This window comes from Lodderomyces elongisporus, chromosome 6 (assembly GCF_030384665.1).
Source record: "Lodderomyces elongisporus chromosome 6, complete sequence".
NCBI lineage: Eukaryota > Fungi > Ascomycota > Pichiomycetes > Serinales > Debaryomycetaceae > Lodderomyces > Lodderomyces elongisporus.
The window spans coordinates 38,908-65,012 of record NC_083678.1 but is presented as its reverse complement, the minus strand read 5'-3'; the positions used below and the strand labels follow the sequence as shown (position 1 = coordinate 65,012).

The following is a 26,105-nucleotide window of genomic DNA, read 5'->3' as shown; positions in this document are numbered from 1 at the left end:
AATAATAAACAAAAAGCTTTCAAGTTTTTGTTTTCTTTTTTTTTTTGGAATAAGTTTGATAATTGATGGTAATGGATGATGTTTTTGGTTGTTTTGGTTGCGGATTGTTTTGATATTGGATTTGAGTAACTTTTATTTTATTTGTTTTTTTTCTAATATGTATATATTTTGTTTACACACAAACAATTTGTATACAGGCTCAATTTAGCGCGTAGAAAAATAGCAGCCCTTTCCCTCGCATACACAGTTACGTACACACACACATACAGAATCAGAGACAGAGACAGAGACGGAGACACAGGCTTAGATACACGCATCCATCGATCTTTAAACCACATCCACCGTTTCACCATCTTTATATTATACAAGAAAAGAACAAAAAAAAAGAAAAAAAGACAAGAGATTAACATGGAATAATGGCGTACGAGTCGCAATATATAGCTGTGACAAGCACGTCGACTATCAGAGTATCCTTTTGGATATATTTGGTCGACTGGGTGTTGGCTTTGATCTTGGGATTGGCCTTCATATTCTACTTCCATAAGCTACTAGGTTTTCTATTTTCGTTCTTGCTCAGATTGATCTTATGGAGAACCAACAAGATTCGAATACACATAGATGCATTAAAAGTGTCACCATTGGGAGGGAGACTATTTGTGAAAAACATAACCATCACCACGTGCGATTCTACGATAACAATTGTTAATGTCACACTCACTTGGCGATATTGGTTGTATACCTTAACCAAACTTTCTAACTACTATTGGGAAACAGATTATGAGACTGGAGGCGTGAGTCAAAAACAAAATGATAATCTGCCGTCTCGATTTATTATGGTAATAGACGGACTCGAAATCTTCATTTACAACAGAACCGCAGCGTATGATGAGATCATGACCAAATTGAACGAAGCAAGTGGCAAGGACCAAAATGACAAAAACAACGAGAAGAAAAATAAAGATCCACCAGTCGAGGATACTACTTCGAAGGAATCTACAGGGGAAAGTGATGGTGGGTCAGAGACTGTGGCAAAAATCAAGGCTGCTAAAAGTAGATCATTGATGTTATTCTTGCTGGTTCTCCCACTCGAAATTAAGGTCAAAAAAGGTGCTATACTTGTGGGAAATGTGGGTACACCTTCCATTTTGGTAAGCAACTTCAAGTCAGCAAAAGGTATCATCGACCTAGCAAAGGCAACCAGTCCTCTTGATCCCTACAGACTCGTACACGATCTCCAGTTTAGCGAATTTCAAGTTTGGATGAGACCAAACCTTGGCTATGACAAGTTTCGGTATGGAAACAAATCTTCTGAAGTAATAAACAAGCTGGAGAAACCCAAAAAAACTTTGAAAGCAAAACTCACAGATTGGCATAGGTTTCATAGGGCTATTGAAAAAGTGCGTAGGCGGCTCTTGAATCAAAGGATTGACGAGGTCGATTACGGCGAAATGAATGCAGAATACCAATGGAGAGGTTTAAAGAGGTATATTGGAGATGTTCCTTACTCAGACTTGAGCCATAGCACTACCCAGGAATATGCCAGATATAGTCTTATACTTGACTCTACAATGACTAGGTTTATTTATTACTATGATGCTCCAGGAATCCAAACAGTTGAAAGCAGAGTAGCTCCTGAGTCAGGTCTAGAAATCGAGATCTCACATGGCACAATCCACTATGGACCTTGGGCTGATAGGCAGCGGATACCTATTCAAAATATGCTTTTCCCGTCACTTGCAAAGGATCTGTTACCAACCTCGAATTTTCTAGCGCTTGGGAAAAAGAGGGACTACGAAGGGTTCAAGCTTACTGTTATTGTCAAAGATGATTTGGTGCTAAGAATACCAACTCGTGAACCAAGCAAGGATAAAAACTTTACCGGAACTGATCTTCGAGCATTTGGGTGGGTCGAGGTCAAGGTCAGCGAAGGTTCGAATATTGGACTGTTTACATCATTTGTGTCTCATGAGAACAAATGGCCAAATAAATTAAAAGTCATTTTCAACATGCCAGAGGTTAGAACATCAGTAAATCACGATGTGATGTTGCTTGCGGACTCGCATGAGATCAATGCTGATATAGGTATACCATTGAAATGGAACGGTGTTCCAGATTGGACATTTGACCAGGTGAGTCTTAACCCTCGAATATTCATTCTCCGTGAACATGTGGAATTGTTTTCAGACTTGTTTGCTGATTTTGGAGCTGGGGACCCCGTGTTATATGAAAACCTTCGAGCATTCATCTACCGTATCAACTTGAAGTTGTTAAACTATGAACTTTATCTCAATGTCAACGATTATAATATTATCAATAATCCTTTAGATTTTAACAACAACAAGTATATGTCGTTCCACGGTGATGAGATGAATTGCGAGGTCAAGCTACCGCTCGATGGAGCATGCACAAAAAAAACCTCTGTGGATTTCAGTATTTCTACTCCGCAATTTAATCTTGTACTTAATACACCTCCTTGGCACACAGTCAATGCATACCTCAAGGAGTCCAATATAGTCGGAAGCAGTGCAAATTTTGAAGTTTATGGAACATATACTTTCTACACTGGAGTAGAACTCAATACCTCAAACTGCATTGAGATGAACTGCGTTGGTGACGAAGTTTGCTTGATCTTCTATGGTTTTGTAATCAGATACCTTTTTGCAGTGCGCGAGAATTATTTTGGTGACCATATACATTTCCAAACATTTGATGAGTTTAATGAAAAACAAGCAAAGTGTCAGCCTGATGCAGCACCCTTTGGCAGCAACAACAACATTCTAGATGACAGTAGCGATGATAATGGTGGCCGAGATGGTGATGCAATAGAGCAATCGGTTCCTGAGAATGGTTATTGGGGAATGGTAAAAATGGAAAATGATGTTGATGTGCTCTTTACTTTCCGTGTCCGTAACGGTCTTGTTATTCTTCCACAACACGGATACAGTTGTCTGTCGCATGTTGGTTTGAATTTCGATATGCTTGATATCGATATGCGATTCTCAAACTATTATATGGATATGCAAGCAGATTTTAGTCCCATCACAGGAGTATTTGGCACGAACTTTGACCCTGAAGGTCCATGGATCAGTGTAGGTGAATATGCACGCAACCATTTGTGTGAGCATATTGACATTCAAATTGATGGATTTAGTGTGCATTCACATAGAATGTTTGGGGCACCACCGGATGAATTGACATTTTGGTGTAAATGGGATTTCAGCTGTGGAGACTGGGTTATTGATGGCAGCGCCTATCACCTTAAAGTCTTGGACGAAGCATTGACAAATTTTGGAGTTACCTTTCTGGACCATGAAAACGGGTTGGATGAGGCGTTTCCTCCGGCATTTGATGCAGCAAACTTTTCCTTTAGGTGTCCCAAGTTTGCTCTTAAATTACGGCTGAATACTTTGAACAACAGTCTTTTTGAAATTGAATTAACCAATCTTTTGTTGACCTATAACGATATATGCAACATTAGGTATTCCAATAGATTATCGGTGTTGATACCAAGCATTGAAATAAAGAGCTCAAGGATCAGAACAGATGGGCAGACTGGCGAAATTGATAAAGAGATTTCTTTTTATATCAAGACATCTTTGACATTGACAAATATATGTCAAAAAGCTGATATGGATGGCCGGAGGGAAATACAGCAGAAGCATGTTAGGAATAGCGACGCACCATTTCATCGTGCACCGTTTATTCTTTCGGACGAGTATAGAGATCTATTCTATAATGAGAACAAAGGTTGCTTTTTAACCCCGTTGAGTCTACCCAAAGTTGCACCACCATTAACTGAGTACACAGCAGACCATACACTGGCCAATACAAATAGTTCAAATGACAGTAATTTGAGTTCCACAATTGATCCAAGTCAGGAGTATCCTACAACTTGTTATGACCCAAAAGATTTTACACCTTTGCACCAACTAGACCCGAATACCGAGTATGACAATATAATTGTTCAATTTGGCGAGCCAGAGGTATATTTGTGCCCAGAAGCCATAGAAATTGCATCTTCTCTTGCAGAAGATTACAATAAATTAAATCTAGACAGCATAATGGATGAAATTGAAGTTTCAACAGTTAAACTGTTGAATGCAATGTTGCATTCATCAAAAACGGCCAAGAATTTCCGCGTGGTGACGAACCAAATGGATATCCATTTTGGGTTAAACTGTTTAGATAAAGTTGACGATTTAAAGTCATCATTGGTGCACCCAACACTTGTTTTGCAAGTTAAAAATATATCTGCTGCTGCATCAGTGAATCTGGATGATGACACCAGCTTTGCATTGCATATAGAAAGCGTGGCTGCAAAATTGTCCAAGTTGCGCGATGATCCTTTGGCATTCCAGGCAAATATTAACGATTGTGAGATATGGCTCGATTCGAACAGCAGTGATGGTACCACTACAACCATCAAAGGCAACAAGAGTTGTGTTGGATCTGCAGATATTGACTTTGTTCAAGTTCTGACTGATTTCTCTCAAATAGAGTGGTTAACTAATCAAGCAGAGTTGTATTGTACGCAATACGGATCAGCCATCAAATCATTTTACACACCAAGTAAGGACTTGCAAGCGAAATTGATCTATGCCCTAACTTTGGCATCGATTGAGTATTCTATTGATCATGATCCAGATGTGTTGACAAGACCTGCTTATTTATTAAGATCCAAGACTGAACATATCAGGTTTTTTGATAGTTGGAAAGTGATGTCAAAGTTGAGACATATACTACAGAATGTACCCGAATCTTGGGTTACCAAAACGACTCAAATGTTGCAGCAAGACAAGCAACCTGTTTTTGAGCATGCTTTTCAACATGTCTTGAATTTCTTTGCAAGTTGGAGACCTTGGGAGGCCAATACGCAGCAAAGGCTCGACTTTTTGGAGAGGATATTCAAACGCAAACTTTTACAAGATATTCTGCCTCTGTCTTTGGTGGATATATCGCTTTCCATAGTTGAAACCGAAATATCTAACTTATACACTGAAATACCGTGTTATATTGGGTTGGATGATTTATACCTTGCTATTAAAGTTAGGGAGGACCAGGAAAAGAATGCAACAGCGGTTTTAGTTGACTTGAGATCTTATGAGAGCAGACTAACACAGGATGTGTTTGTTGTTGTGTCAAACATTTTAAAACAACAACAGCAACAACAACAACAACAACAAATGAATAAGAACGCAAGTGAAAACAATGATATGAATGAAGATCGGATTATAGAGAGTATTTCAGATACAGATGATTCCTTAGTGTCATCATCTCAAATTAGTCAAATTTCAAAGAAAAACATTGTCGAGACAAAAGACATGACTTTGAGTATTTCTCGTTTCCACCAAGATATTGAATTTATGAAGACTAAGTTAGTTTGCAATTTAGAGAATGTATTAGTACAAGCTGAGAATGAGACAGTGACAAGAGCAGGCACAAGAATTGGTGTTGATGCAGAGAAAGAAATTCAGAAGAAGGATAGTGCAGCAGTTAATTTGGATATGGTTGAAATAAAATTGCACGGATATGATCACCATATATTGACTCAAGCATTTCAAGGTTCAAAATTTTGCGTGACAAAGTCTCAAACATCGGTAAACGTTGTTGCAGAATTGGATAGAGTACAAACTCACATGCCCAACAAAGACGATAAACTATTTGATACCTTGAAAGACATCTTGTCGAACGAAGTTCCTTTTGCCAAATCATTGATGCCTGCGAATACAGCCCGTGACGCCACTGACAATAGTACGGAAACAAATAAGAAAGAATCAGAATCAAGCGTAAAATCAATATTTGAATCTGGGCGTGAACCTGAACTTGAAACCGAACTTGAGCTTGAGCTAGGGTCTGCAATGAAGCAAGAGATTGTTTCTAAAATACTATCTGCCATTAAAGTCAAAGAGTACATATGGGACTTGGAAGTCCTTTCACCTTTCCGCGTGTCAGGTGCTGCATCAAATCTTGACTTTAGTTCTAGTTTTGAGAATGATGTATTGATGTCTCGGTTGTTTTGGGGAAGGTTACGATGCAACTTGAGTTTAGCTCGACAAAGCATGTTGGAACTACAATTTGCAGACCTTTTAGCATTGATTAATTTGGATGCACTGGAGCAAACGCGTTTGATTTCGGCTGACTTGTCCATATCTTATATAAAACTATTTGCGCCCGATCTTCAGCGGGTTTTGGAGATTGCTTCGCATGAGCTTCCAATATTGCAAAAGAAATGTGACGACTTTTTGAAATTTGTTGAAGATAAGAACGCGAAGCTGGAGCTGGAGGGACCAATTGTCTCGAGTGGCGAGGCAAAAAAGCCTTCAACTAATACAAACCATTTATTCAGACTTAAAATAAAGAATGACTACATGGAGATATCAGCAGCCGTGAAAAAGACCATAGTAAGTTTTGCAATTGAAGCTGCTTTATTCAATTTGTGTAATATTGCAACACGCGAAAACAAGAGCAACAAAAACAACAAACTTAACAACAAACATAGCAGTAAGAGCAGCCGCAGCAATAACGGTGGTATTGGTGATGATAGTTTTACTTCAACTACTGAAGTTGAAATGTACGGAGATATTGATGTGCCACTAGCGCGTGTGAGTGTACTTGCTTCAAATATACCTGTGGCGTTATCCACAATCCTTGCAGTAAACTTTGCAGTGAGGTTATTCAATGACTCAGATACATTGCATACTAGGCAACATCTACAGATTGAATCCCAATTTTGTCGTCTTTGCATTTCAGAATATGTTGTAATTGCACTTTTGCAAATTGTTGATCGGGTTGTTCCTCTTATTCCCGGCTCAACAAAAAAGATGAATGAATCAAAAGCCTTTGAGTCTGCCACGGTTAGAAATGATTTTGAGCTGTTGATATATTCCCGATTTTCATCATTTCAGTTTTTGTCTTACAATTTTTGCATGGGATGGTTATTCAACGATTCCTCAAAAGATTATCCTGGTGTTATTGCTGGTGCAGAAAAGTTTTTTGCTGCAACGGAAGAGAGTTTGGGTAAATTCACCTTGATTGGTGCTTACTTATCGCTAGCAAATGGTAATAATGCTTCGAGTTTCTTCAGTTCCAAATCGGAAAAGCATACATTGAATCGTGCTTTCTTGCCTAATTTGCAAATGATATATCAAATACAAAAGATTGAGAGAAATTTGAGACATTTGCAAGTGACTGTGCACGGTGATGAAATTGATGTAAGATTTGTTTCAACCGCAATTGGACGTATCGTAAAGAAAGTTATTGATTCAACCTCGAATTTGAAACATTACCTTGCAAGAAGATCACGAATGTTGATTGCAGAGAATGAGCAAAGTAAGAAAGAGAAAGGAGGAAAAGAATACGACAATTACGAAAATGAAAATGAAAATGAAAATGAAAATGAGAATGGAATTGAAAACGAAGATGGCGAAGAAAATTCAAAGCTGCCACATAAAGCTTCCGATTTCACAGTTCCTTTCCAGTCGGTGGCATTCATTTCAAACTTTGCAGGTTCCAAGATTTGTATTTCAAGATTAGAGAATGGAGAAGTTACGGAGCGTAATTCGCTATACTTACAGGCTCCGGCAATAAAGACTATATTTAGATATACAGAGTCCTCTGATGTCGGAAGGAAGCTAACGGGAGAAATGGTAACATCGTCATCTAAGAACACTTTGTATCCACCATGTGTGCCAATTGCAATGGACTTGATATGCAGCGTTAAGGAGTTCATGCACGAGTCAGGAAGCAATAATAATGAAAGATACTTAGCGGAGAAGTCTAGCGGAAACTATAGCCAAGGTCTAGATCATTATAATGACATTGATGATGATAAAGATAAAGATAAAGATAAAGATAAAGATAACGAGACTCAAGAACAGGGACAAGAGTACAATAATTTTGTTTTCGATAACTTATTGGTGGACTTGGCGGTAAGGATCGAAAGGCAAGAACTCACATTGAGTTGCGAACCTACGGCTAAAGTTGCTGCAGTGGTTAGTTTGGCAGGTATATGGGTGCAAGTAAACTCTACAGATTCGCAAACTCTTGCGTTATCAATGCTTATGGATGAAGTATCTACCTCGCTTCAGCACATATACTCTAGGGATATTAGTGCCTCTTTGAATGTTGAAAGGATATTGATGATGAGTGCGCTACGTTTTGGTCTGTCGCCTCATATTTATTTAGCTGGAAGTTCGACAAGTGTCCGTGCCTATATAAATGTGAAACAGTACCAAGATGTCGATTTGTTTAAGGATATTTGGTTTCCAAAGAAGACAGCAAGTAACGAGCAATGTTCAAATGAGAGCAATAGAAGTATCGATTTCAATGCCAATAGTAATAATAGTAATTACAACAACAATAATAGCAGCAACAACAACAACAACAACAATAGTGACAATACAAATAAATCAGAATTGGCACAGAATACAAGTATTGCTACAAAGTTCAAAAAAGTCTCCACATCTTCTGCCTTCCCATGGCTCGTGGTTTTTGGAGTTGACAAAATTGCCCTTGATGTGGATTTTGGACAAGCTTTGGGCGAATCTCAATTTGCTATTGATAACTGGTGGGCGGTATCTCGAAAATCGCAAAACTGGTCTCAGGATTTGAAAATGGGAATCGGTGCGATTACCATTGCAGCAGAAGGAAGGTTGAGTGGTTCACTTGTTGTTCGAGACCTCAATTTACACACGATGATTAGTTGGAAAGTTGAAACAGGCGAGACGCTTGATGTTCCGTTGATTCTTGTTTCATGTGGAGTCGGGATGTTGCAGCTCAAGGCTTCGTTTGATTATCATGTTATTGCTATTGCCAATCTTGATGATTTTTCCATGGATATCTACAATAAGAAAAGTACATTTTCTGTTTCAAAAGACCATTTAAATGTTACTAGTAAAGTTCGTGCGTTGGAAGTGTATATTACAGCATTGACGGCATCGAATATTGTTGATATCAGCAATACCATCCAGAGAATGATTCAGGATAACAGAAGCTCGTATAAGGAGACTTTGAAAGAGTCAGCCAAGGACAAAAACCTGACCCAGTGGCCACGGAGGGCAAATGAGGATGAATCACTTTTGCAAACTATTAAGCGTTTGGACACACAGATTTTTGTTTCCGTTGGCGAGTTGCGTTTGCATGTGTACCCATCGTCATTGGAGAATTCCAAAGTTTTGGTTATAAAATTAGACGAGTCTCGTGCCAAGTTCCAACAAAACGAATATGGAACTGGTATTTCAAACGAACTTGACATCAAATTTAATGACCTCAAGGTGTCACTTTCGTCAGTGACTTCTTCGTCGGAATCATTTATACAAAGTTGTACTGTAGACGAGTTCACCGCGGTTGCACGTCGAGCCAAAGGTGGTACGATATTTGTGTTTCCTTCGTTTAAGATATCGATGCGGACTTTTGAAAAGAATAATACTAATGTTATCGAATACCTATTCCAGTCTTCGTTTAATGGTACCGTGGATATTAAATGGAATTTGGGTTCTGTGAATTTCATAAGAGATATGTACCACATTCATTCGAGTGCGTTATCGTCAAGAATGGAGTATAGATTAAACAGACAGAAATCGCATACAAGTGCTAGCACTGGAACAACTTCTCGAATTGAGGTTGATGCCGATGCCGAAGCCGATGCTGAAGGCAAGGCTGAAGAGACTTCGTCAGTATTGAGGCAGCAATTAGATTCTGAAGACCCAACAAAGGATATAGACCATGCAATACAAGAGACCATGGAAAAAGTGGAGACTCAATCCAAGTTTAAATACGTTGCCATGGCGCCCCCAATCATCGAGGCTCCACAATTGAAAGAGTTGGGAAATGCTACTCCACCATTGGAATGGTTTGGATTGCATCGAGACAAGTTTCCAAATTTTACACATAATTTGGCGATTATCAACTTGCAGAGATTGGTTCATGAGATAGAAGTACAATACTCCAAGATGTTGGGTAAAGTTTAAGAAGAGCAAGAAAAAAGAAAAAGAAAAACAAACAAAAAAGGTATACAGCCGGACTGTATGTCGTACAAAGGTTTAGAATAATAATAAATCGATAATATTTTCGTTCAACTGTGATAAACCAAAAAAAAAAAGTTTTTGGCGAAAACTAGTCACAAGGGGCTATAAATATGTACATTCATTCTCTCACTCCTTAACTATTTTACTCTTCTTTAATGCGACAAGTACCATCTTCCCTTAGCTCTTCTTCTAGTAAGAACTTTTTGACCTCCTTTTGTTCTGAGTCTTGCCAAAAAGCCGAATGTTCTTTTTCTCTTTAAGGTGGATGGTTGGTAAGTATTACCTCTTGCTTTGAATCTCTTTTGTATGAGGCCCAATATCGATTGGAATGGTGAGATACTTGGTAATGAGGATGCTTGGGTATTGTTGATCAGCGCATTCAACATCGGCGATGTTGACGAGATTGAGGAAGGAATTACTTGTCTCAGCAGTCTTATGAGATTACTTGTCTGTGATTTGATGAGCAGGTGAAACATGATGTATATGTTTTATTATGTGGAATGTCGTGCTGTGTAGTGTGTAGTGTGTAATGTAATGTGTGATGTGTGATGTGTGATATGTGATGTGCCTTGTTGTAGTAAAATTTGTAGTGGTAAGGGTTGCTATCTATATTCAAGCAGTCCGTTGTTGAATAATATATGGCAGGTTCTGGGTTCTTGGTTCTGGGTTTTCAATTTTCGATTTTCGATTTTTCACGGTTTTTTCTGTGCGCAACGCAAAGCTCTATTTTTCATCAGCGGTTTCAAAGAATTGTTTATTATGTTGATGTCTACATTTATAAATTCCTCTTTTTTTTTTTTTTTTCTTTCTTTGTCTTTTCTTTTGTGCGCTTTTGAAGTTTTAAAGGTCAAGATGACCTTTCAAGTAATCTTTAATCAAAGTCTTCACTTAAAATAAAGAGCAGAGAACAAAACCACCACCACTACCATTAACATCACCACTATATCCAGCAACACAACTTTTTTTTTTTTTGAGTGATTCTTATTTTTCTTTTCTTGTTATTAATTACTAATTCTTTACAATGTCTGCAGCCTATGGAAATAGAAGGGCGTTCCCTTCCACGTTGAATACACCCACTACTGTCCGCGTACGGTCATCGAGTCTGATACCACAAAGTCAAGCTGAGAGTTTGTTGACCGAGTTTATCGATGCAAGCGAGTTCAACAACAACCCAGTGAACCAAGAGCCTCAGAGCCAAAAGTCAGGAATGGCAAGTAATAGTGGTAATGCTGCAGTACTATCCCAACTTAGGAGAATACAAAGAAATTTGAGAGGCTTACCGCCACTCGAACCAGCTCCTCAGCAACAACAACAACACCAACAATCACTGGAACAAAAACCACAACTGTTTGACGCTAACAACAGTAATAGTAGCATGAGTGGAGAGATTGCTGGTGAGGGTTCAAAAAACAAGAAAATTGTTTTTGAAGATTAATATACTCGATTTACACTGAGTGGTGTTGATTGTTGTACGTGAGAAGATGTTGGTAATATATCGCTACCAAGTGAGCGATAAAAGGTACAAATATGCCAACCGAATAGGAAAAATTTTCACCTCTCACGTACTTGTAGAAGTAGGGTTAGTAAGTCGTATAATATAGCATAATACATGAGAATTACGTTGTTCCACTCCTATATAAGACAAGGTAGCAACTGCTTGTGTATAACGAAAGGCGAAAACATGCGAACAGAAGATCAGTATTCAAACTATATCATGACCTAACTACATTCACGGTACATTATAAACAATGCATAGGCCTGTTCACCACATAAAATTTTATAAATTTTTTAATTTAACCTGTATTAATCATCATCTTTTCTTTTCTTTTCTTTTCCATCGTGTCTTCTCTTGTTGGAAGTTGTTCACCTTATAAGTAGAATTTGTCTTTCAAGTAGTGCTTGAGCTGAGCTTAGTACTCTTTGGTATCTCAAAATGGTAAAGTCGTGCACGACGCCTCAAATATTTTATTATGTGGTGTTTGTGTAATGTATACAAAGTGGTTCTCTCTTGATCTCGTTTGTTTACCATTCTAAAAAGTCCAATTCTTACCTCTTCATTTCACATAGTCCTTTTCTGCATTCATCAACAACAACAACAACAACAACAACATCATCATCATCATCATCAGTATACTATTTTCAATTTTATCTCCCTTTATCAAGAAGATTACTACTATATCGTCACACCTGAATTTTGAAGCAAGATTGAAATTTAAGTTTAAACCAAAATAAATTTTGATTTTTTAATTCAATTTCAGATAATTGGATCACTTCTTACCAATATAGAAGGCAACAACACGTCTAAAAGTGATTTGCAACATGAAGAGAAAGCGTCCACAAATTGTGGATGATGAAGATTCTTCAAGTAATGATACGTTTATCAATAATAGTGACTATGATGTAAAAGACCTGCACGAGGATGTAGCCAGTGACGTTGATACTTCTTCTATAGACCAAGAGCAAAGTCAAGAACAGATGGAAATGGATGAAAGAGAAAGAGAAGAAGAAGAAGAAGAAGAAGAGGAGGAAAAGAAAGGAGACACAAAATCATTGAACTTGACGACAGATTCAATTACAAAGAATCTAGAAAATGTTGATGAAAATGCACTGGAAAATGAAATTGATGATAAATTACAACATAGTCAAAATGAAGAGAGTATTAATAAAGTTGACGACGACCCTGAGCTCACTTCAAGAGATTCGGGACATACACAGGGTCTAAATTCCACCAACAAGCTTATAACAGATGTCAAGCAGCAACGACCGGCTTCCGCTGAGCTCACTTCCTCGCCCACACCTCGAACTACTTCAACTTTAGCTTCGACTTCCACTTCTACCTCCACACCTACAGCTACATCTACAAATACAGCAACAGTTGAAAACGTTACTTCTATTAAGGAGAATTCTCAGCCACTTGATGACCACAAAGAAATCACGGATGAAAAGAGCCAACATGTACCAACACACGCGCACAATCAACCAAGACTAGTTATTGAAAAGTTGGTGTTGACAAATTTCAAATCCTATGCTGGGTGCCAAACCATTGGACCATTTCATTCATCTTTTTCCTCTGTTGTGGGACCTAATGGAAGTGGTAAATCCAACGTGATTGATGCAATGTTGTTTGTGTTTGGTTTCAAAGCAACCAAAATGAGACAAGGCAAGATATCAGAGCTTATACACAATTCCGGAGAGGAGAAACCCGATTTTTGTCAAGTTGATATACACTTTAAACAAGTCATTGACGATCATGAAAAGTCACATAAAGTAGATGCTCCTCTAGATTCCGAGTTGATAATCTCGAGAAAGGCTTATCAAAATAACCAGTCTTTTTATTACATAAATGATAAGAAAAGTACATATACAGAGGTGACATCTTTGCTCAAAAACCAGGGGATCGATCTCGATCATAAAAGGTTTCTTATTCTTCAAGGTGAGGTTGAGTCGATTGCTCAGATGAAGGCCAAAGCAGAAAAAGAAGGTGAGGATGGGCTTTTGGAATACTTGGAAGACATCATTGGAACAACAAAGTACAAACAATTGATTGAAAATAGCACTTTGGAAATTGAAGAGCTAAACACGGCTTGTCAAGAAAAATCAGCACGATTTGACTTTGTTGAAAAGGACAAGAACTTGCTTGACGAAAAGAAAGCAGAGGCTTTGAGGTTTCTTGAACAAGAGAAGAAACTAAGTACATTAAAAGGATTAAAGTATCAATCAAAAGCACGTGTGTACCAGGGTCAAATTGCTGCTAAGGAAGAAGAGGTGAGTGAGCTTTCTAAAAAGCTCGAGGAAAAAAGGGACTCCAACAGGGAAGTGCTTGCACTAATTGAGGCTGATACAAAGAAGCAAAAAGAAGTCAAAGGGGAAGTGAAGACTTTATTGGCTAAAATTGACAAGTTAAACAAGGAAAAGAAAGATTTGAACAAACAAAATGTCTCATTTGAAGAAAAAACCAAGAGTATGGAAACCAAGTTGAAGAAAGCGCAAAAGGCTAAAAATGCACTGACGCATTCGTTGAATAACGCTAAACAGAGCCTTGCAACTTATTCAAACTCATCTTCGCAATACACGATTGAAATTGATGCTTTGAATGTGAAGTTTGCAGAAGAAGAAGAGAAATTGATGCGAATGAGAGAAAACCTTACTGAGCGAACTTCGGGGTTCACCCAGGAAGTAGAGTCATTGCGCAAGCAAATGGAACCATGGACCACGGCCTTAAAGGAAAATGAAAACAACTCGCAACTTCTTCAATCGAATATTGAACTTTTGGAATCACAGATGAATGCTAAAAAGACACAATTGGAAAATAGCAAGCAAAGACTTCGGCAAATCAAGACTGAAGGAAAGGCAAAAGAAGCTGAGTATATGGAGAAAGAAAGTGATTTGGAAAAGATCGAGGAGCAATGTGCATTGGGAGAAGAGCAGGTTAACATGCTCAAATCTGTTTTGGAAAAGATGAAACAACAGATAACCAAACAAAGGAATAAACTTCAGGACTCATTGGCTATAATGCAAGCTCGTGATAACAAAAATAGCGTGTTGGCTGCATTAACCAAATTGGGCAAGTCGGGTAGAATCGAAGGCTTTTACGGTAGATTGGGAGATTTGGGTACCATTGATGAGAAATACGACGTGGCCATATCGACCGCAGCACCAGGATTGGATTCAATGGTTGTTGAAACTGTTGAAACTGCACAAGCTTGCATCGATTATCTCCGAAAAAACAGGTTAGGATACGCTAATTTCATTTGTCTTGACAAGTTGAGTAAATTTGACTTATCTCCAATCCAGGTTCCAGGAGACCCAGCACGGATAAAGAGACTTTTTGATTTGATCAAGCCCAGTAATTCAAAATTTGCACCAGCGTTTTTCAGCAAGATGTTCAATACTTTAGTTGCGCCGAATTTAAATGAAGCGAAAGCAGTGGCTTATGGAGCTCGTCGATGGAAAGTGGTGACTTTGGATGGTAAGGTTATTGATACTTTTGGAACAATGTCTGGAGGTGGTAACTACGTCCAAAGAGGTGCCATGAAACTATCTTCTGCCGAACGTGCTCAAAGTCGCGAAGAAGACGTTGATGAGCTGGACATAGAGCAGATGCGTTCCAAATTGAGAGAAATGGAGGAACAGCTCGAAGAAACCAATCGGGAATACAATGAAAGTATAGCTGCTCTCAAGAAAGTCAAGGCTTTGGAGCCAGAGACAAGACTTGCGTTGGATAGATTAAAATTGGACATAGCTGGTCTAGCGTCTGAGATGAAGGATGTTTCTGAGCTCCGTAAGAGTTTGATTGTTGAACAAGAAGAAATGGAAATAAACAATCCATTTGAAAGTCAAATTTTAGAAAAGAAGGACCAATTGGAAAAATTGAAACGCGAAAAACTTAGACTTAAAGAGGAGATGGCAGAATCTGAATTTCGAATGTCTGAATTGGAACAGAAGATTATGGAGGCTGGTGGTGTAGAATTGAAGGTTCAAAATTCCAAGGTTGATTCCATCAAGAAACAAATTTCCATAATAAACGAAAAGACCAGTGGCGACCGAATTGCAGTAAAGAAATTGGAAAGCGATATTCTGCGACATCAACGACTGATTGAACAGGCTGAATGTGAGATTAAAGAGTTTGAAAATGCACTTGAAGATTTGAAGAGCTCACACAAAGAGATTGTTTCTCAGATACATTCATTAGAAGAAAAGATTCATGCCGTTGAGCAAGAGAAGATTGACAAGGATGAACAGTTGGAAGTTTTGCGTGTTGCATTGGAAGAAAAGGAAGAAGAAATTTCTGCGTTTAAACAATACGAAGTGGAAACAAATAACCAATTGGAGAAAATTAATGGTATTTTAAGAAAGATAGTTTATTCGATGAAGGAGTGCGAAAAGGCTTTCCAATCGATAGAGTTTAGGGATGCCACGCCTTATGTGTATTGGCTTGACGAAGAAGAACAGGCGAGGTATATTGCGTCTGATCAGGATAAATTAACAGATGTCGAAATAGATGATATTGATTTGGATGCAGTCGAGTCGGAGATTGAAGAGATTGAGAAATACATGTCCACAATTCAAGTCGATATTGAGATCTTGAAAGAATATGGGGTTAAGATTCGCGAATACAATGAAAGAAGAGAGGATTTGAACCGAGCAGTAGAGGAGCGGGATGAAAAAAGAGATTATTGCGAGGACTTGAAAAGGAAAAGATTGGACGAATTTATGGTTGGTTTTAGTACTATATCAATGACACTAAAAGAGATGTATCGAATGATTACTATGGGAGGAAATGCAGAATTGGAATTGGTGGACAGTTTAGATCCATTCTCAGAGGGTATTTTGTTTAGTGTTATGCCTCCAAAGAAATCATGGAGGAACATTTCCAATTTGTCAGGTGGTGAAAAGACATTGAGTTCCTTGGCATTGGTATTTGCTTTGCACAAGTATAAGCCTACCCCGCTCTATGTGATGGACGAGATCGATGCGGCATTGGATTTCCGAAATGTGTCAATTGTCGCCAACTACATAAAGGAAAGAACAAAGAATGCACAGTTTATTGTGATTTCGTTGCGAAACAATATGTTTGAGTTGGCGCAAAAGCTCATTGGAATTTTCAAATATGAAAATAAAACCAAAAGTGTTCCCATATTGAACATCGAATTGGAGGATATAGAATAGAGGGAAAAAGAAAAAGAAGAAGAAATGAGTCAACGTGAAAGTGTTGCTCTAGAATTTCATTCCTTTTAATTATTGTCTTTGTATATCTTTTAGTTTCTTTTCTCTTAGTTTCGTCGCTTCCTTTATGTCTCCATTTTCCTCCATCACTAATTCTCTCTTGATAACTTATCATTACAAAGGTTGTTCCTTCCAAGCAGGTTCTATAGCGGTGGCAAAACCCTTTTCACCTTTTCTTTTTAAATAGAAATACTTGTCTAATGTATCAATCATATCAATCATTGTTTTCGACTCATTAACTTCTTTAATGACTTTCCTCGGTATCAGCATATTCTCCATCATTTGTGCCACATGATGCTGAGAGAGCTTGTATGGAAGGCCGTAACAAGTAGTCAAGTGCATAAACACTTCAACTGCACTCCAAGGTGTTTGGTTGAACCCTTGAAACAAGGCTGGGTTGGCTAATATCCCTCTTGCAGACATAACGCCATTTACTCCAGTGTAATCTGCAATACGCTCACAATCCTCTAATGTAAAACAGTCTCCATTGGCAATGACAGGCACTTTAGTGATGTGGCTTCTCACAAGCTTGATGGCATCCAAATTAACCGGAATGGAAGATCGAGTGGTTTTGGTTCTTCCGTGTATTGTGATGATATCCGTACCTGCAGCTTCGACTTTCTTCACAAACTCAATGGTTTCCGATAAGTCATTGTGGATACGTATTTTAGTATCTATACAAATGGAGTCTCCGTATTGTTTCTTTGCCGTCGCAATCATCTCTGCAACTAAATCAGGTTCACTCATTAATGCCGCACCTATGCCTTCCCTGATCTGGTCTCTAATAGGACACCCACAGTTGATTCCAATACCATCAACATATGGGTGGATCATTTCAATAAACTTCATGAAATCTTCAACATTATTAACACCGACTTGTACAATAACACATGTGTCCTTGTCATTTGTAGTAAAATCGGAGTATCGCGCCATTTCGTTTCGTACAAACTCACGAGCCAAAATCATTGGTGTATAGATGATGTCTACGTTGTAAAAACGACAAAGTTCACGAAATGGAAGCTTCGAGTATCGGACCATGGGGCCTGCCACATGTGCTCGTCGTCCTTCTGCATTACACCTTTTGATAATCTCAGTCGGCCTATTTTCCCTAGGTCTATTTGGCACCGCGGAGGGAACTGGCATTGGGTAAAAGTATTTTGAATGAGTTATTGAAAAGGAAAAGGGTATTTTGGTTGCAAAGGTTTGATGAGAGAGTTTTTTTTTTTATTTTTTTTCCTTTCAAAATATTTTTTATTTCTTTTTATTTCTTTTTTTTATTTATTTTTTATTCTTCTTTTTTATTCTTCTTTTTGGGTTAGACTTTATTCGTTTCCCTTATCTAGTATTTTCCACAACGTATAATTATAGATACAGAAAAAAAAAACGATTGAAATATAAGTAAAACAGCAAAGGCACCACCAAAATAATCTTGACGAATGAGTTCGGAGAATAAGGATTACAAGAGTACGAGATAACGAGATACAGAGCAAGACAAATACTTGAAAGATATATAAAAAAAAAATAAAATAACGCAAATACAGTCATGATTATGATTTACTCAGATGCGCAGACTATATACAACGGTCAGCAATAGATTTTTTTTTGTGAATAATTTTGGTTAATAATACATAATATAATGAAGCAGAAGTTAATGTGCAAATGATAAGAAAGAGTGTGAGAGAAAAAAAATAGTACGCCTATTTACAAACTTGTAAATGCACAGACGTACGTGAAAAAAAAAAGAAGTAGCTGAATATTTACTCTTCTTCAGAACTTTCCGATGAAGCTGCATCATCGGAACTTTCTTCATGGGTTATACTCATAAATCCATTGTTTTCCAATTGATGCTCAGCAGAATGACCGTTGCCCTCGTCAAATAATGCCAACTGCGATCTAAGGTGTGCCAACTCATCCAAATTTGCGCTGGCCTTGTTCAGTCTCTTCTTGTGTTGTTGTTGCAATGATGACTTTTGTGTAGCCTTTTCTCCAAATAAAAAGTCGTAAAGTTTCAAAACAGTTGAGTCTCCCAATTGGTCCATATCCAATTCAACTTCGTCATCATTACTTATTTGCACGTCGTCTTGGATGATTTTGATCAAAGCGTTCAATTTTTTGTCCGATAAGTTTGGAACCATTTCTGAAACTTGCTTTTTCATTTCATAAGTCACAACCGGTTGTGGAGGAGTCAATTTCACTTGATGACGGTGATGACTATTGTGGTTCGAGCTTGAATGTGAAGATTCCTTATGGCCCTTTTTCGATTTTGAACCACGTTTGGAAACTGATTGTGCTCTCTTCCGTTTCCTTCTTGCTGCTTGTTGCTCGCGCAATTTCTTCAAATGCTCTTTCTTCAACTCATCCAACTCCTTCTTCATTCTGGTCAATTGATTTTCAAGGAATTGGATTGCAGGCACTTCGGAAAGCATAGCCTCGCTAACCTCCTCTTCCTCTTCACTCACGATATCTTCAACATCACTATGATCAGATGGTGGTGGAGTTGGTTCAGGAATAGGTTTCTGAGCCCATTTCTTATCAAAAACAGCCTCCATTCTGTGTCCCATCATATTGACATCTGTACCTTCAGGGTTGAACAAGTAGCAGTTGTGGAAAACTAGTTTGACATCTTTTTCGAAATCATCACCCGACTCATATTGATTGTTTGTCAATTTCGACTGAATAGTTCCGAAATCCATGGGATGCTTGACAATGTCATGATAGTTTGGAATGTTGAGAGCAACTGCATCAACAGGAGCCAAGAAAGGAAAATTATAGTTTTGGTGCTTTTTCGACATCAACTCCTTAATAGTTTGTCCGCAGAATCTGAGTTCTGCAGCAAACTTCTTTTTCCTCGGGCGAACATCATATGGTAATTCTTTGGACTTGGGCGGATGGATGGTACGTTTTGGCCTTGCAGCTGCCACCGAGTCTCTGTGCTGGTGTTGCGCATTAGTTTCAGCGGCAACTCTTCTTTTGCTTGTAGGGGTCACAGCCTCTGGCGACGAGGCAGATGTGTGTGTGGCAACTCCCACGGGAAGTTCCTTGGGTGGTGCATTGAGCATGTGTTTTTCAAAATGGGCCTGTATATTGGTTGCCATTCTAGAAATACCAGCTGTCTCACCATTGAATTTTTTACAATTTGCCACCATGAGATTAAAGTCATCAGCAAATTGAGAGATGTCTTCATAAGCTTTTGCATTCAATTTCCTCTCAATTGTTGACAAGTCCATTGGACGAGGAATATAGTTGTAGTAAAATGGGATATTGAGTTTCACCGTATCGACTGGGTGCAAAAATGGTGCCGCATCTTTGAGTCTCTTGATAGCCTTGATAGTATTAAGTGCAAATTTGGTTTGGTGTGGAGGTAATGGGTGTTCTGGTAAATTGTTCATATCGGGTTCACTTGGAGGCTTTGGTGCTGGTTCAAGAGGTTGCTGTACCTCTGTGGTATCTTCCGACTTTTCCTCTTGTTTCTCTTCCGACTTTTCCTCTTGTTTCTCTTCCGTTTTCTCCTCTTGTTTGTCTTCAGATTTCTCCTCTGATTTGTCTTCAGATTTCTCCTCTGATTTGTCTTCAAATTTCTCCTCTGGTTTCTCCTCATCTAGTTTTGGTTCTTCTTTTATTTCGTCGTCTGGAGTGGGACCAGTAGCAGTAGGAGAAAGCAGTGCAGACTTTTCTACAGATTCCGCGCCATTCGTTTCAAGGCCAGCACTTGTGTGTGATGTATCTGTGGCTTCAGTTTCTTCAACTTTTTGCTTTTTCGCTTCTGGCTCTACAGAATCAGCCTTCTCCTCAGGAACAACATCCTTCTCAGCTGTATCACTTGATTCTTCTTCAAGCTTACGTTTTTCTGGAGTTGGCGATGGATTTGGCGGCGAGAGTGGCTCATGCTCGTGCTTTTGATGTGACGAGTTTTCTTCAGCATTTTCATTAATAGACCCTTTGACTCCATTTAAAGGTTTGCTATCATGCACTGTACTGATTTTATCGCTGTTGTCGTCGTTGTTGTTGTTGCTGTTGTTACTGTCATTACCGCTGTTGTTGATATTGTCATCTTGGTGAATAGACCCATCGGCAGAGGGAGTTTGCACTGGAGTGTGTGTTTCAGCAGCGATACCTTGCGACATTCTGTGAAATTAAAATCCTTTTTCTTTTCTTTTTTTTTTTTTTAAAAAAAACAACACACGCGGTCTTAGTCTATTTGTCTATTGGTTCTTGGTAAAATGTACTTTGTAAATTATGGATTGTGATGCTTTTTGGAATATACAAGTTAATGTATCTCTAAGGGTATTATGTATAATAGTACGCGATGGTGATCTGGATCCAATATTTCACGGAAAAAAAGGGGTCTGTTGTTCTTTTTTTTGTTCTTTCTTCTTCTTTTATCTTTCACTTCTCTATGGAAGTGTGGTATTCACAATATAGTAAAGTGATAAAATGATTGTAGAAGAATATAAAAAAAAAGAATTAGAAAAAAAAATTAGGTAAACCCAGACGTTTTGTGTAAATTGTCTTTAAAGTAAACAAGGATGAAAGGATAAGAAGCTTCAAGATCTTTTTTTTTTTATTCTTTGAATTTATTTTCCCTTTTACCTTTTTCTGTTCTCTCTTATAGCTTTTTTAGTTTCCTTTCCTTTTCCTATTTCCTTTTCCTTTTCTTTTTTTTTTCAAAAAAAAATTAGCGCCTCTGGAAGAAAAAAAACGTATCCGGGGGAAATGAACTCTTATTTATACTCAGATGGTTTTCGTGTACGCGTGCACTTTTTTTCTGCTCGCTCTCGTCCATCTTCACTTTTTGCGCATCTCGCTCATTTTGAGTAAAGAAGCAACAGGGGAAGAAGAAGAAGCAGCAGCAGCAAAAAAAAAACAAAAGCAAAGAGAGAGAGAGAGAGAGAGAAAATGAGATTGTTATCTGAACACGTACATACATACTTAAGGCACCTCATCTGCAGCTGTTTTTTTTTGGTACATTTGCACACGACTTGCGACACGTCACACATCAAGCTTATTAGCCAGCACCATGACCACGCATAAATTATATGTTTTCCAGCTCTTTATAACAAGCAGATAGCTGGTGGCGAAAAAAAGGGGTAGTGGAAAAGAAAGGAAGGGGCGGGGGTGGAAGATAAAACTAAGGCTAAGTTTGAATATGAGATCAAGTCTTAGATAATGTTTCAAATAAAGACTTAGGCTAAAGCTAGGAGTTAAAGCAGTGGTATCGATAGCATAAAGTGGAAGTGGCAAAAAAGAAATAACAGCAACAACAACAACATCAACCTGTCACGGTCAAATTCTAGTTATATCTGCAAGTAAGAATTTATAGCATGTATAAGCTCTTTGTTTGAAGGTGAACAACTATCTAAGGCGCCTTTCAATTTTTTTTTTTTTGGTGGTAAAAATGGTTGGATAAAAAAAAGTTCATGTCATATCTCTCTTGAACAATATTCATGAATCTTTATTTAAAAAAGTTTTAATTTTGTCTACTAGATAACATTTGGTGAGATTGGTGTAGTGGTATAATTGATTTTTGCAATTAGTGTAGGAAAGTCTATGTTGGCTGGCAAACCAAATAAAAAAAAAAACAACAACAACAAAATAATCGTGTTTGTAATTATTTTATAAGGTACCTTTTTCTCTGCTTCTTATCACCAGTTTTATTCCTTTATAATTTATATTTGCTTTATAGCCACAGTATTTTATACGCAGGTCTTTTATCTTGGGCAAATTTCCTCTTTCTCTCTTGCTTTTCATTTTACTTTACTTTTGTTCTACTTTACTTTTGTTCTACTTTACTTTCGCTATACTTTCGTTTACCTCCTTCATTTCATTTCTGGATACAAAGCATGGCAAATTATAAAACTTCAGTCCTTCCTTGCTTTTCATATTTTTTATTCTTTTGTCTAACTCTCTATTTTATCTGCAAAGAGTATCTACTAAAATATCTCAATCATCAATTCATTAAAGTGTGGCTTTACTCTTACATATATGCTCTATGAAATGTATTTACATAGGTACTAATCAATCTAGGTTACAAGTGTATAGTGAGTAAATCGTTGGATGAAAACCCTTTGTTGCAACTAGGACACCTTCTTAATCTAGCAGCCAATCTCTCTTGAGTACAGCTTGAACAAAAAACGTGTCCACAAACGGTGATGGCAGTATCCTTCCAATTCTTCGTACAAAGTGAACACTTGGCAATCGACCTAAGCGCCTCCAATTGCTCCTCGTCTGCTTGGATAATGGAATTGGTATTATTTGTCTTGTACTTCACCAATAAAGACTCGGTGTTTGCCAAGGACTTACTCAATTTGATGATTTGCAAATCTTGCTTGTTATTTTGGTCCTTCAACTCAACAACTTCCGATGTAATGGCCTTGATCTTGTCATCTTTCCTTGCAACATCTGCTTCAAGCGTCTCATTGGTAATTTTCAAGTTCTTGACAGTATCCTGTAAGCTAAAGTTTTCCTGAAGCGCATTCTCCTTGATGATCTTATAGTCCGTTAATGATTTTGTCAATACATCGATTTTGCCCAAATAGTTTGTCTCCAACTCAGAAAGACTCTTGATCATTTCCTGCGATTTGCCCACTTGTTGCTTCAACACCTTATTCTCATTTGTAAGTGAGTCTTTTAGTCTCATCGAAGCAAAGTATTTTTGATCAGCCTTGTTTTTTTCAATCACAAGTTTCTTGACTTGACTCTCATGATCCACCTGTGAAGACAATTTCTTTATAGTCAACTCCCTTGTTTGCTTAAAAGCACTTTCAATCTCCTTGATTTCATTGGTTAGCAAATCAATCTTTTCACTTTCCAGAGCATCCAAGTTAAATTTATCCTTGGTGAGTTCTTCAATCCTCTTTGAATATGTTTCATTCAATTCAAGAAGTGCTTGCGTTGTCTTTTGCTCTTCAACTTGCTTTGTCAAGATCGTGTTCTTGGCCAATAGCTCATCTCGTGTTGTACGCACTCTTATAAGATCTTGCTCATTCTTGCTCATTTGCTGTTTTAAAGCTTCATTTTCCTTTATCAATTCAGATTCAACAAGCTTCTTAACTTCATTTTGTTTCTCCTCAAGCTCGCTTAGTTTTGAGACATTCAAGGCATTAAGTTTATTGACTTTGCTGATTTGGTCCTGCAACGATTGATTGTTCTTAACAATTTTCTTATAGATGAGATTCTCTTGAATATCCTTTTCATCCAAGTTATGCAACTTACTCTCTAAACTGTTGACATTTTGTAGTAACGTTTGGTTGGTGTTGGTCAACTCAGAAACCTGTTCGCCCAATAAATCATTTGACGATTTAAGTTCTTCAATCTCTAAGCGAAGTTTATCCAATTCTTCAGAGTCAACAAGATTACTGTCTTTACCATTATTAACACCACTGCCATTGCCATTGCCATTGCCATTTCCATTGGAATTGACATTGGCATGGCCGTTGATTTCATTTGCAGATGGTTGTGGCGTCTGGGACTCGACTTTTACTTTGCCTTTTTCTTGTTGCTCCAAACTATTAACCTCCTTTCTGCTATCATCAACTCTCTTCAACGTAACTGATCGATCTCGTTCTTGGTCGTGAAGTAGTTCCTGCAACTCAGACTCTAGATTTATAATCTTATCGGAGAGTGCAACATTATCCTTCGCTAGAATCTGATTCTGGCTTTTGAGCAAGCTAAGCTCCTGCAATTTTGCCAGGTCTAAAGAGCCAATGTTTTTCAGCGAGATTGCTCTAGACAATTTTGTCCTGATATTTTGCAACTTCTCATCAACTTTAATGTTGGAATTTTCAGAGTCGTCAAAGGCAACCAAAATCCCATCGTCGTCACCTAATTCATCGAATAGCAGTAAAATTTCATCGTACCATGCTGTCAATACAGTTACTATATGCTTCAGACTCTCACAATCTCGTGATAATCTTTTGACTTCACCTTTGAGCTTGAGAACCTGTTGCTTATAAGAAATCATTTGTCGCCAAATAGCCTCTTTTTTGAAATATACAACGTCTGCTTGGGTCAACGGACCCTCAGTACTCAACTCATCAAGAGCCTTCTTCAGTCTTTTCAGTGAGTCTATTGGCTCAGAGTCAAGCAGCCTCTTTCTGTTGTCAGTATCCACACTCATGGTGAATAGTTATGGATAATAGTTTTGAAGATGAAGGTAAGAAAACAGAGGAAGAAAAATTATAGTTATAATAGTAGTAGTAGTAGCAACAGCAGTAGTAGTAAAGAAACAGAAACAAGTATTTGTGTACTAAAAGCAGCGACAACTGTGTGGACAGAGTATTTGTGGCTAAAATTATCTTGGATGACAAGCCGGCTTTTGATTAATGGTTTCTGGAAATGGGAAAAATGGATAAATGATGCAGATTCTTTTGAAAAGACTAGCCAAACCTCCTAGTTGTATTTAATATATACGATGTTTAATGTTGGGAGTCGAGCGTTTGGTTTTTGGTTTTTGGTGGTTGGTTTCTGGTGTTTGGTGGTTGGTGGTGATGACGATGATATGTTTATATGGATATAAATTCCATGAATTTTTTCTTTTCTTTTCTTTTCTTTTTTTTTTTTTTTTTTTATCTTTGTCTTTGTCTTTTGTTACTATATTTTTTTTTACCCTTACCTCTATGTATTTCTTCACCATACTATCACCATACCCGTCTACGCACTGAAAATAAAATTTTTAAACACTTTGTCCAAACTCACACGACCATTACTTGCCATACTGAAAAAGATAATCCAGCCATGAAATGTGGGGACTTTGTAAAGAAAGGCACTTTGCCACTTGCCAATACATGTGCAGGATTGGAATACTGAAGGGTGGTAAGCATATACTATATTGTATTCAGCTTTGAAAAAACAAAAAACTAAGGAAGCATGGTATCAAATACTGTAAAGTAATGAAAGGAAAACCCAAAAGGAAAAGAAAAATAAATATAAGAAGGGTTCATCCTACTATTGTTCATGACTGCAGAATAATGGAGATTCATGTATAGATGTCAAATGTTTGATCTGTTGAATACTTGAGGTTTTTTTTTGTTTATAAATTCATCCAGTATTATCACTTCATGGTCAGCTGCATCCGTCTCGTTTTTCTGTTTCGAACTTCATTATGACGATTAGTGATTGTGACAAGGACGTTAATTAAAAGGCTTTGTCTCTTGCTTGTTTTTTAATTTTTTTGGTTCTTTTTTTTTTCTTTTTATTTCATTTTGTCCATACTATCTTTGCGAGAAAAAATAGTTGAAAAAGCGACACTAACACTAATTATTTTACTATGAGGGGAGTGGTGGAGGGGAGAGGAAAGACATTTGGTCGAGATTTTTTGCAACGACGCGGTACCAAATGGGAGTTATAAGCAATCTT

The 26,105-nt window shown here is 37.8% G+C and overlaps 7 protein-coding genes across 7 annotated transcripts; 3 read left to right on the top strand and 4 right to left on the bottom strand. All coding sequences in view use genetic code 12, as the record gives it.

The window, feature by feature from the left end:
* Window positions 1–416: 416 nt before the first annotated feature.
* On the top strand, window positions 417–9,968 carry CSF1 (Macrophage colony-stimulating factor 1 receptor; the record flags this gene model as incomplete). The annotated part of the gene is made up of 1 exon (XM_001524617.1): window positions 417–9,968. One exon carries the CDS (start codon window positions 417–419, stop codon window positions 9,966–9,968), a length of 9,552 nt encoding a protein of 3,183 aa, XP_001524667.2.
* A 209-nt stretch (window positions 9,969–10,177) lies between these two features.
* On the bottom strand, window positions 10,178–10,501 carry PVL30_004526 (uncharacterized protein; the record flags this gene model as incomplete). The annotated part of the gene is made up of 1 exon (XM_001524616.1): window positions 10,178–10,501. The coding sequence occupies one exon, from the start codon at window positions 10,499–10,501 to the stop codon at window positions 10,178–10,180; it is 324 nt and encodes a 107-aa protein (XP_001524666.2).
* A 545-nt stretch (window positions 10,502–11,046) lies between these two features.
* On the top strand, window positions 11,047–11,460 carry PVL30_004525 (uncharacterized protein; the record flags this gene model as incomplete). The annotated part of the gene is made up of 1 exon (XM_001524615.1): window positions 11,047–11,460. The coding sequence occupies one exon, from the start codon at window positions 11,047–11,049 to the stop codon at window positions 11,458–11,460; it is 414 nt and encodes a 137-aa protein (XP_001524665.2).
* An 884-nt stretch (window positions 11,461–12,344) lies between these two features.
* SMC4 (Structural maintenance of chromosomes protein 4) lies at window positions 12,345–16,694 on the top strand (the record flags this gene model as incomplete). The annotated part of the gene is made up of 1 exon (XM_001524614.1): window positions 12,345–16,694. The coding sequence occupies one exon, from the start codon at window positions 12,345–12,347 to the stop codon at window positions 16,692–16,694; it is 4,350 nt and encodes a 1,449-aa protein (XP_001524664.2).
* Window positions 16,695–16,865: 171 nt separating this feature from the next.
* DUS4 (tRNA dihydrouridine synthase) lies at window positions 16,866–17,894 on the bottom strand (the record flags this gene model as incomplete). The annotated part of the gene is made up of 1 exon (XM_001524613.1): window positions 16,866–17,894. The coding sequence occupies one exon, from the start codon at window positions 17,892–17,894 to the stop codon at window positions 16,866–16,868; it is 1,029 nt and encodes a 342-aa protein (XP_001524663.2).
* A 614-nt stretch (window positions 17,895–18,508) lies between these two features.
* On the bottom strand, window positions 18,509–20,875 carry BDF1 (transcription initiation at TATA-containing promoter protein; the record flags this gene model as incomplete). The annotated part of the gene is made up of 1 exon (XM_001524612.1): window positions 18,509–20,875. One exon carries the CDS (start codon window positions 20,873–20,875, stop codon window positions 18,509–18,511), a length of 2,367 nt encoding a protein of 788 aa, XP_001524662.2.
* A 1,901-nt stretch (window positions 20,876–22,776) lies between these two features.
* BRE1 (E3 ubiquitin-protein ligase bre1) lies at window positions 22,777–24,867 on the bottom strand (the record flags this gene model as incomplete). Its single annotated transcript, XM_001524611.1, has 1 exon — window positions 22,777–24,867. The coding sequence occupies one exon, from the start codon at window positions 24,865–24,867 to the stop codon at window positions 22,777–22,779; it is 2,091 nt and encodes a 696-aa protein (XP_001524661.2).
* Window positions 24,868–26,105: the final 1,238 nt, after the last annotated feature.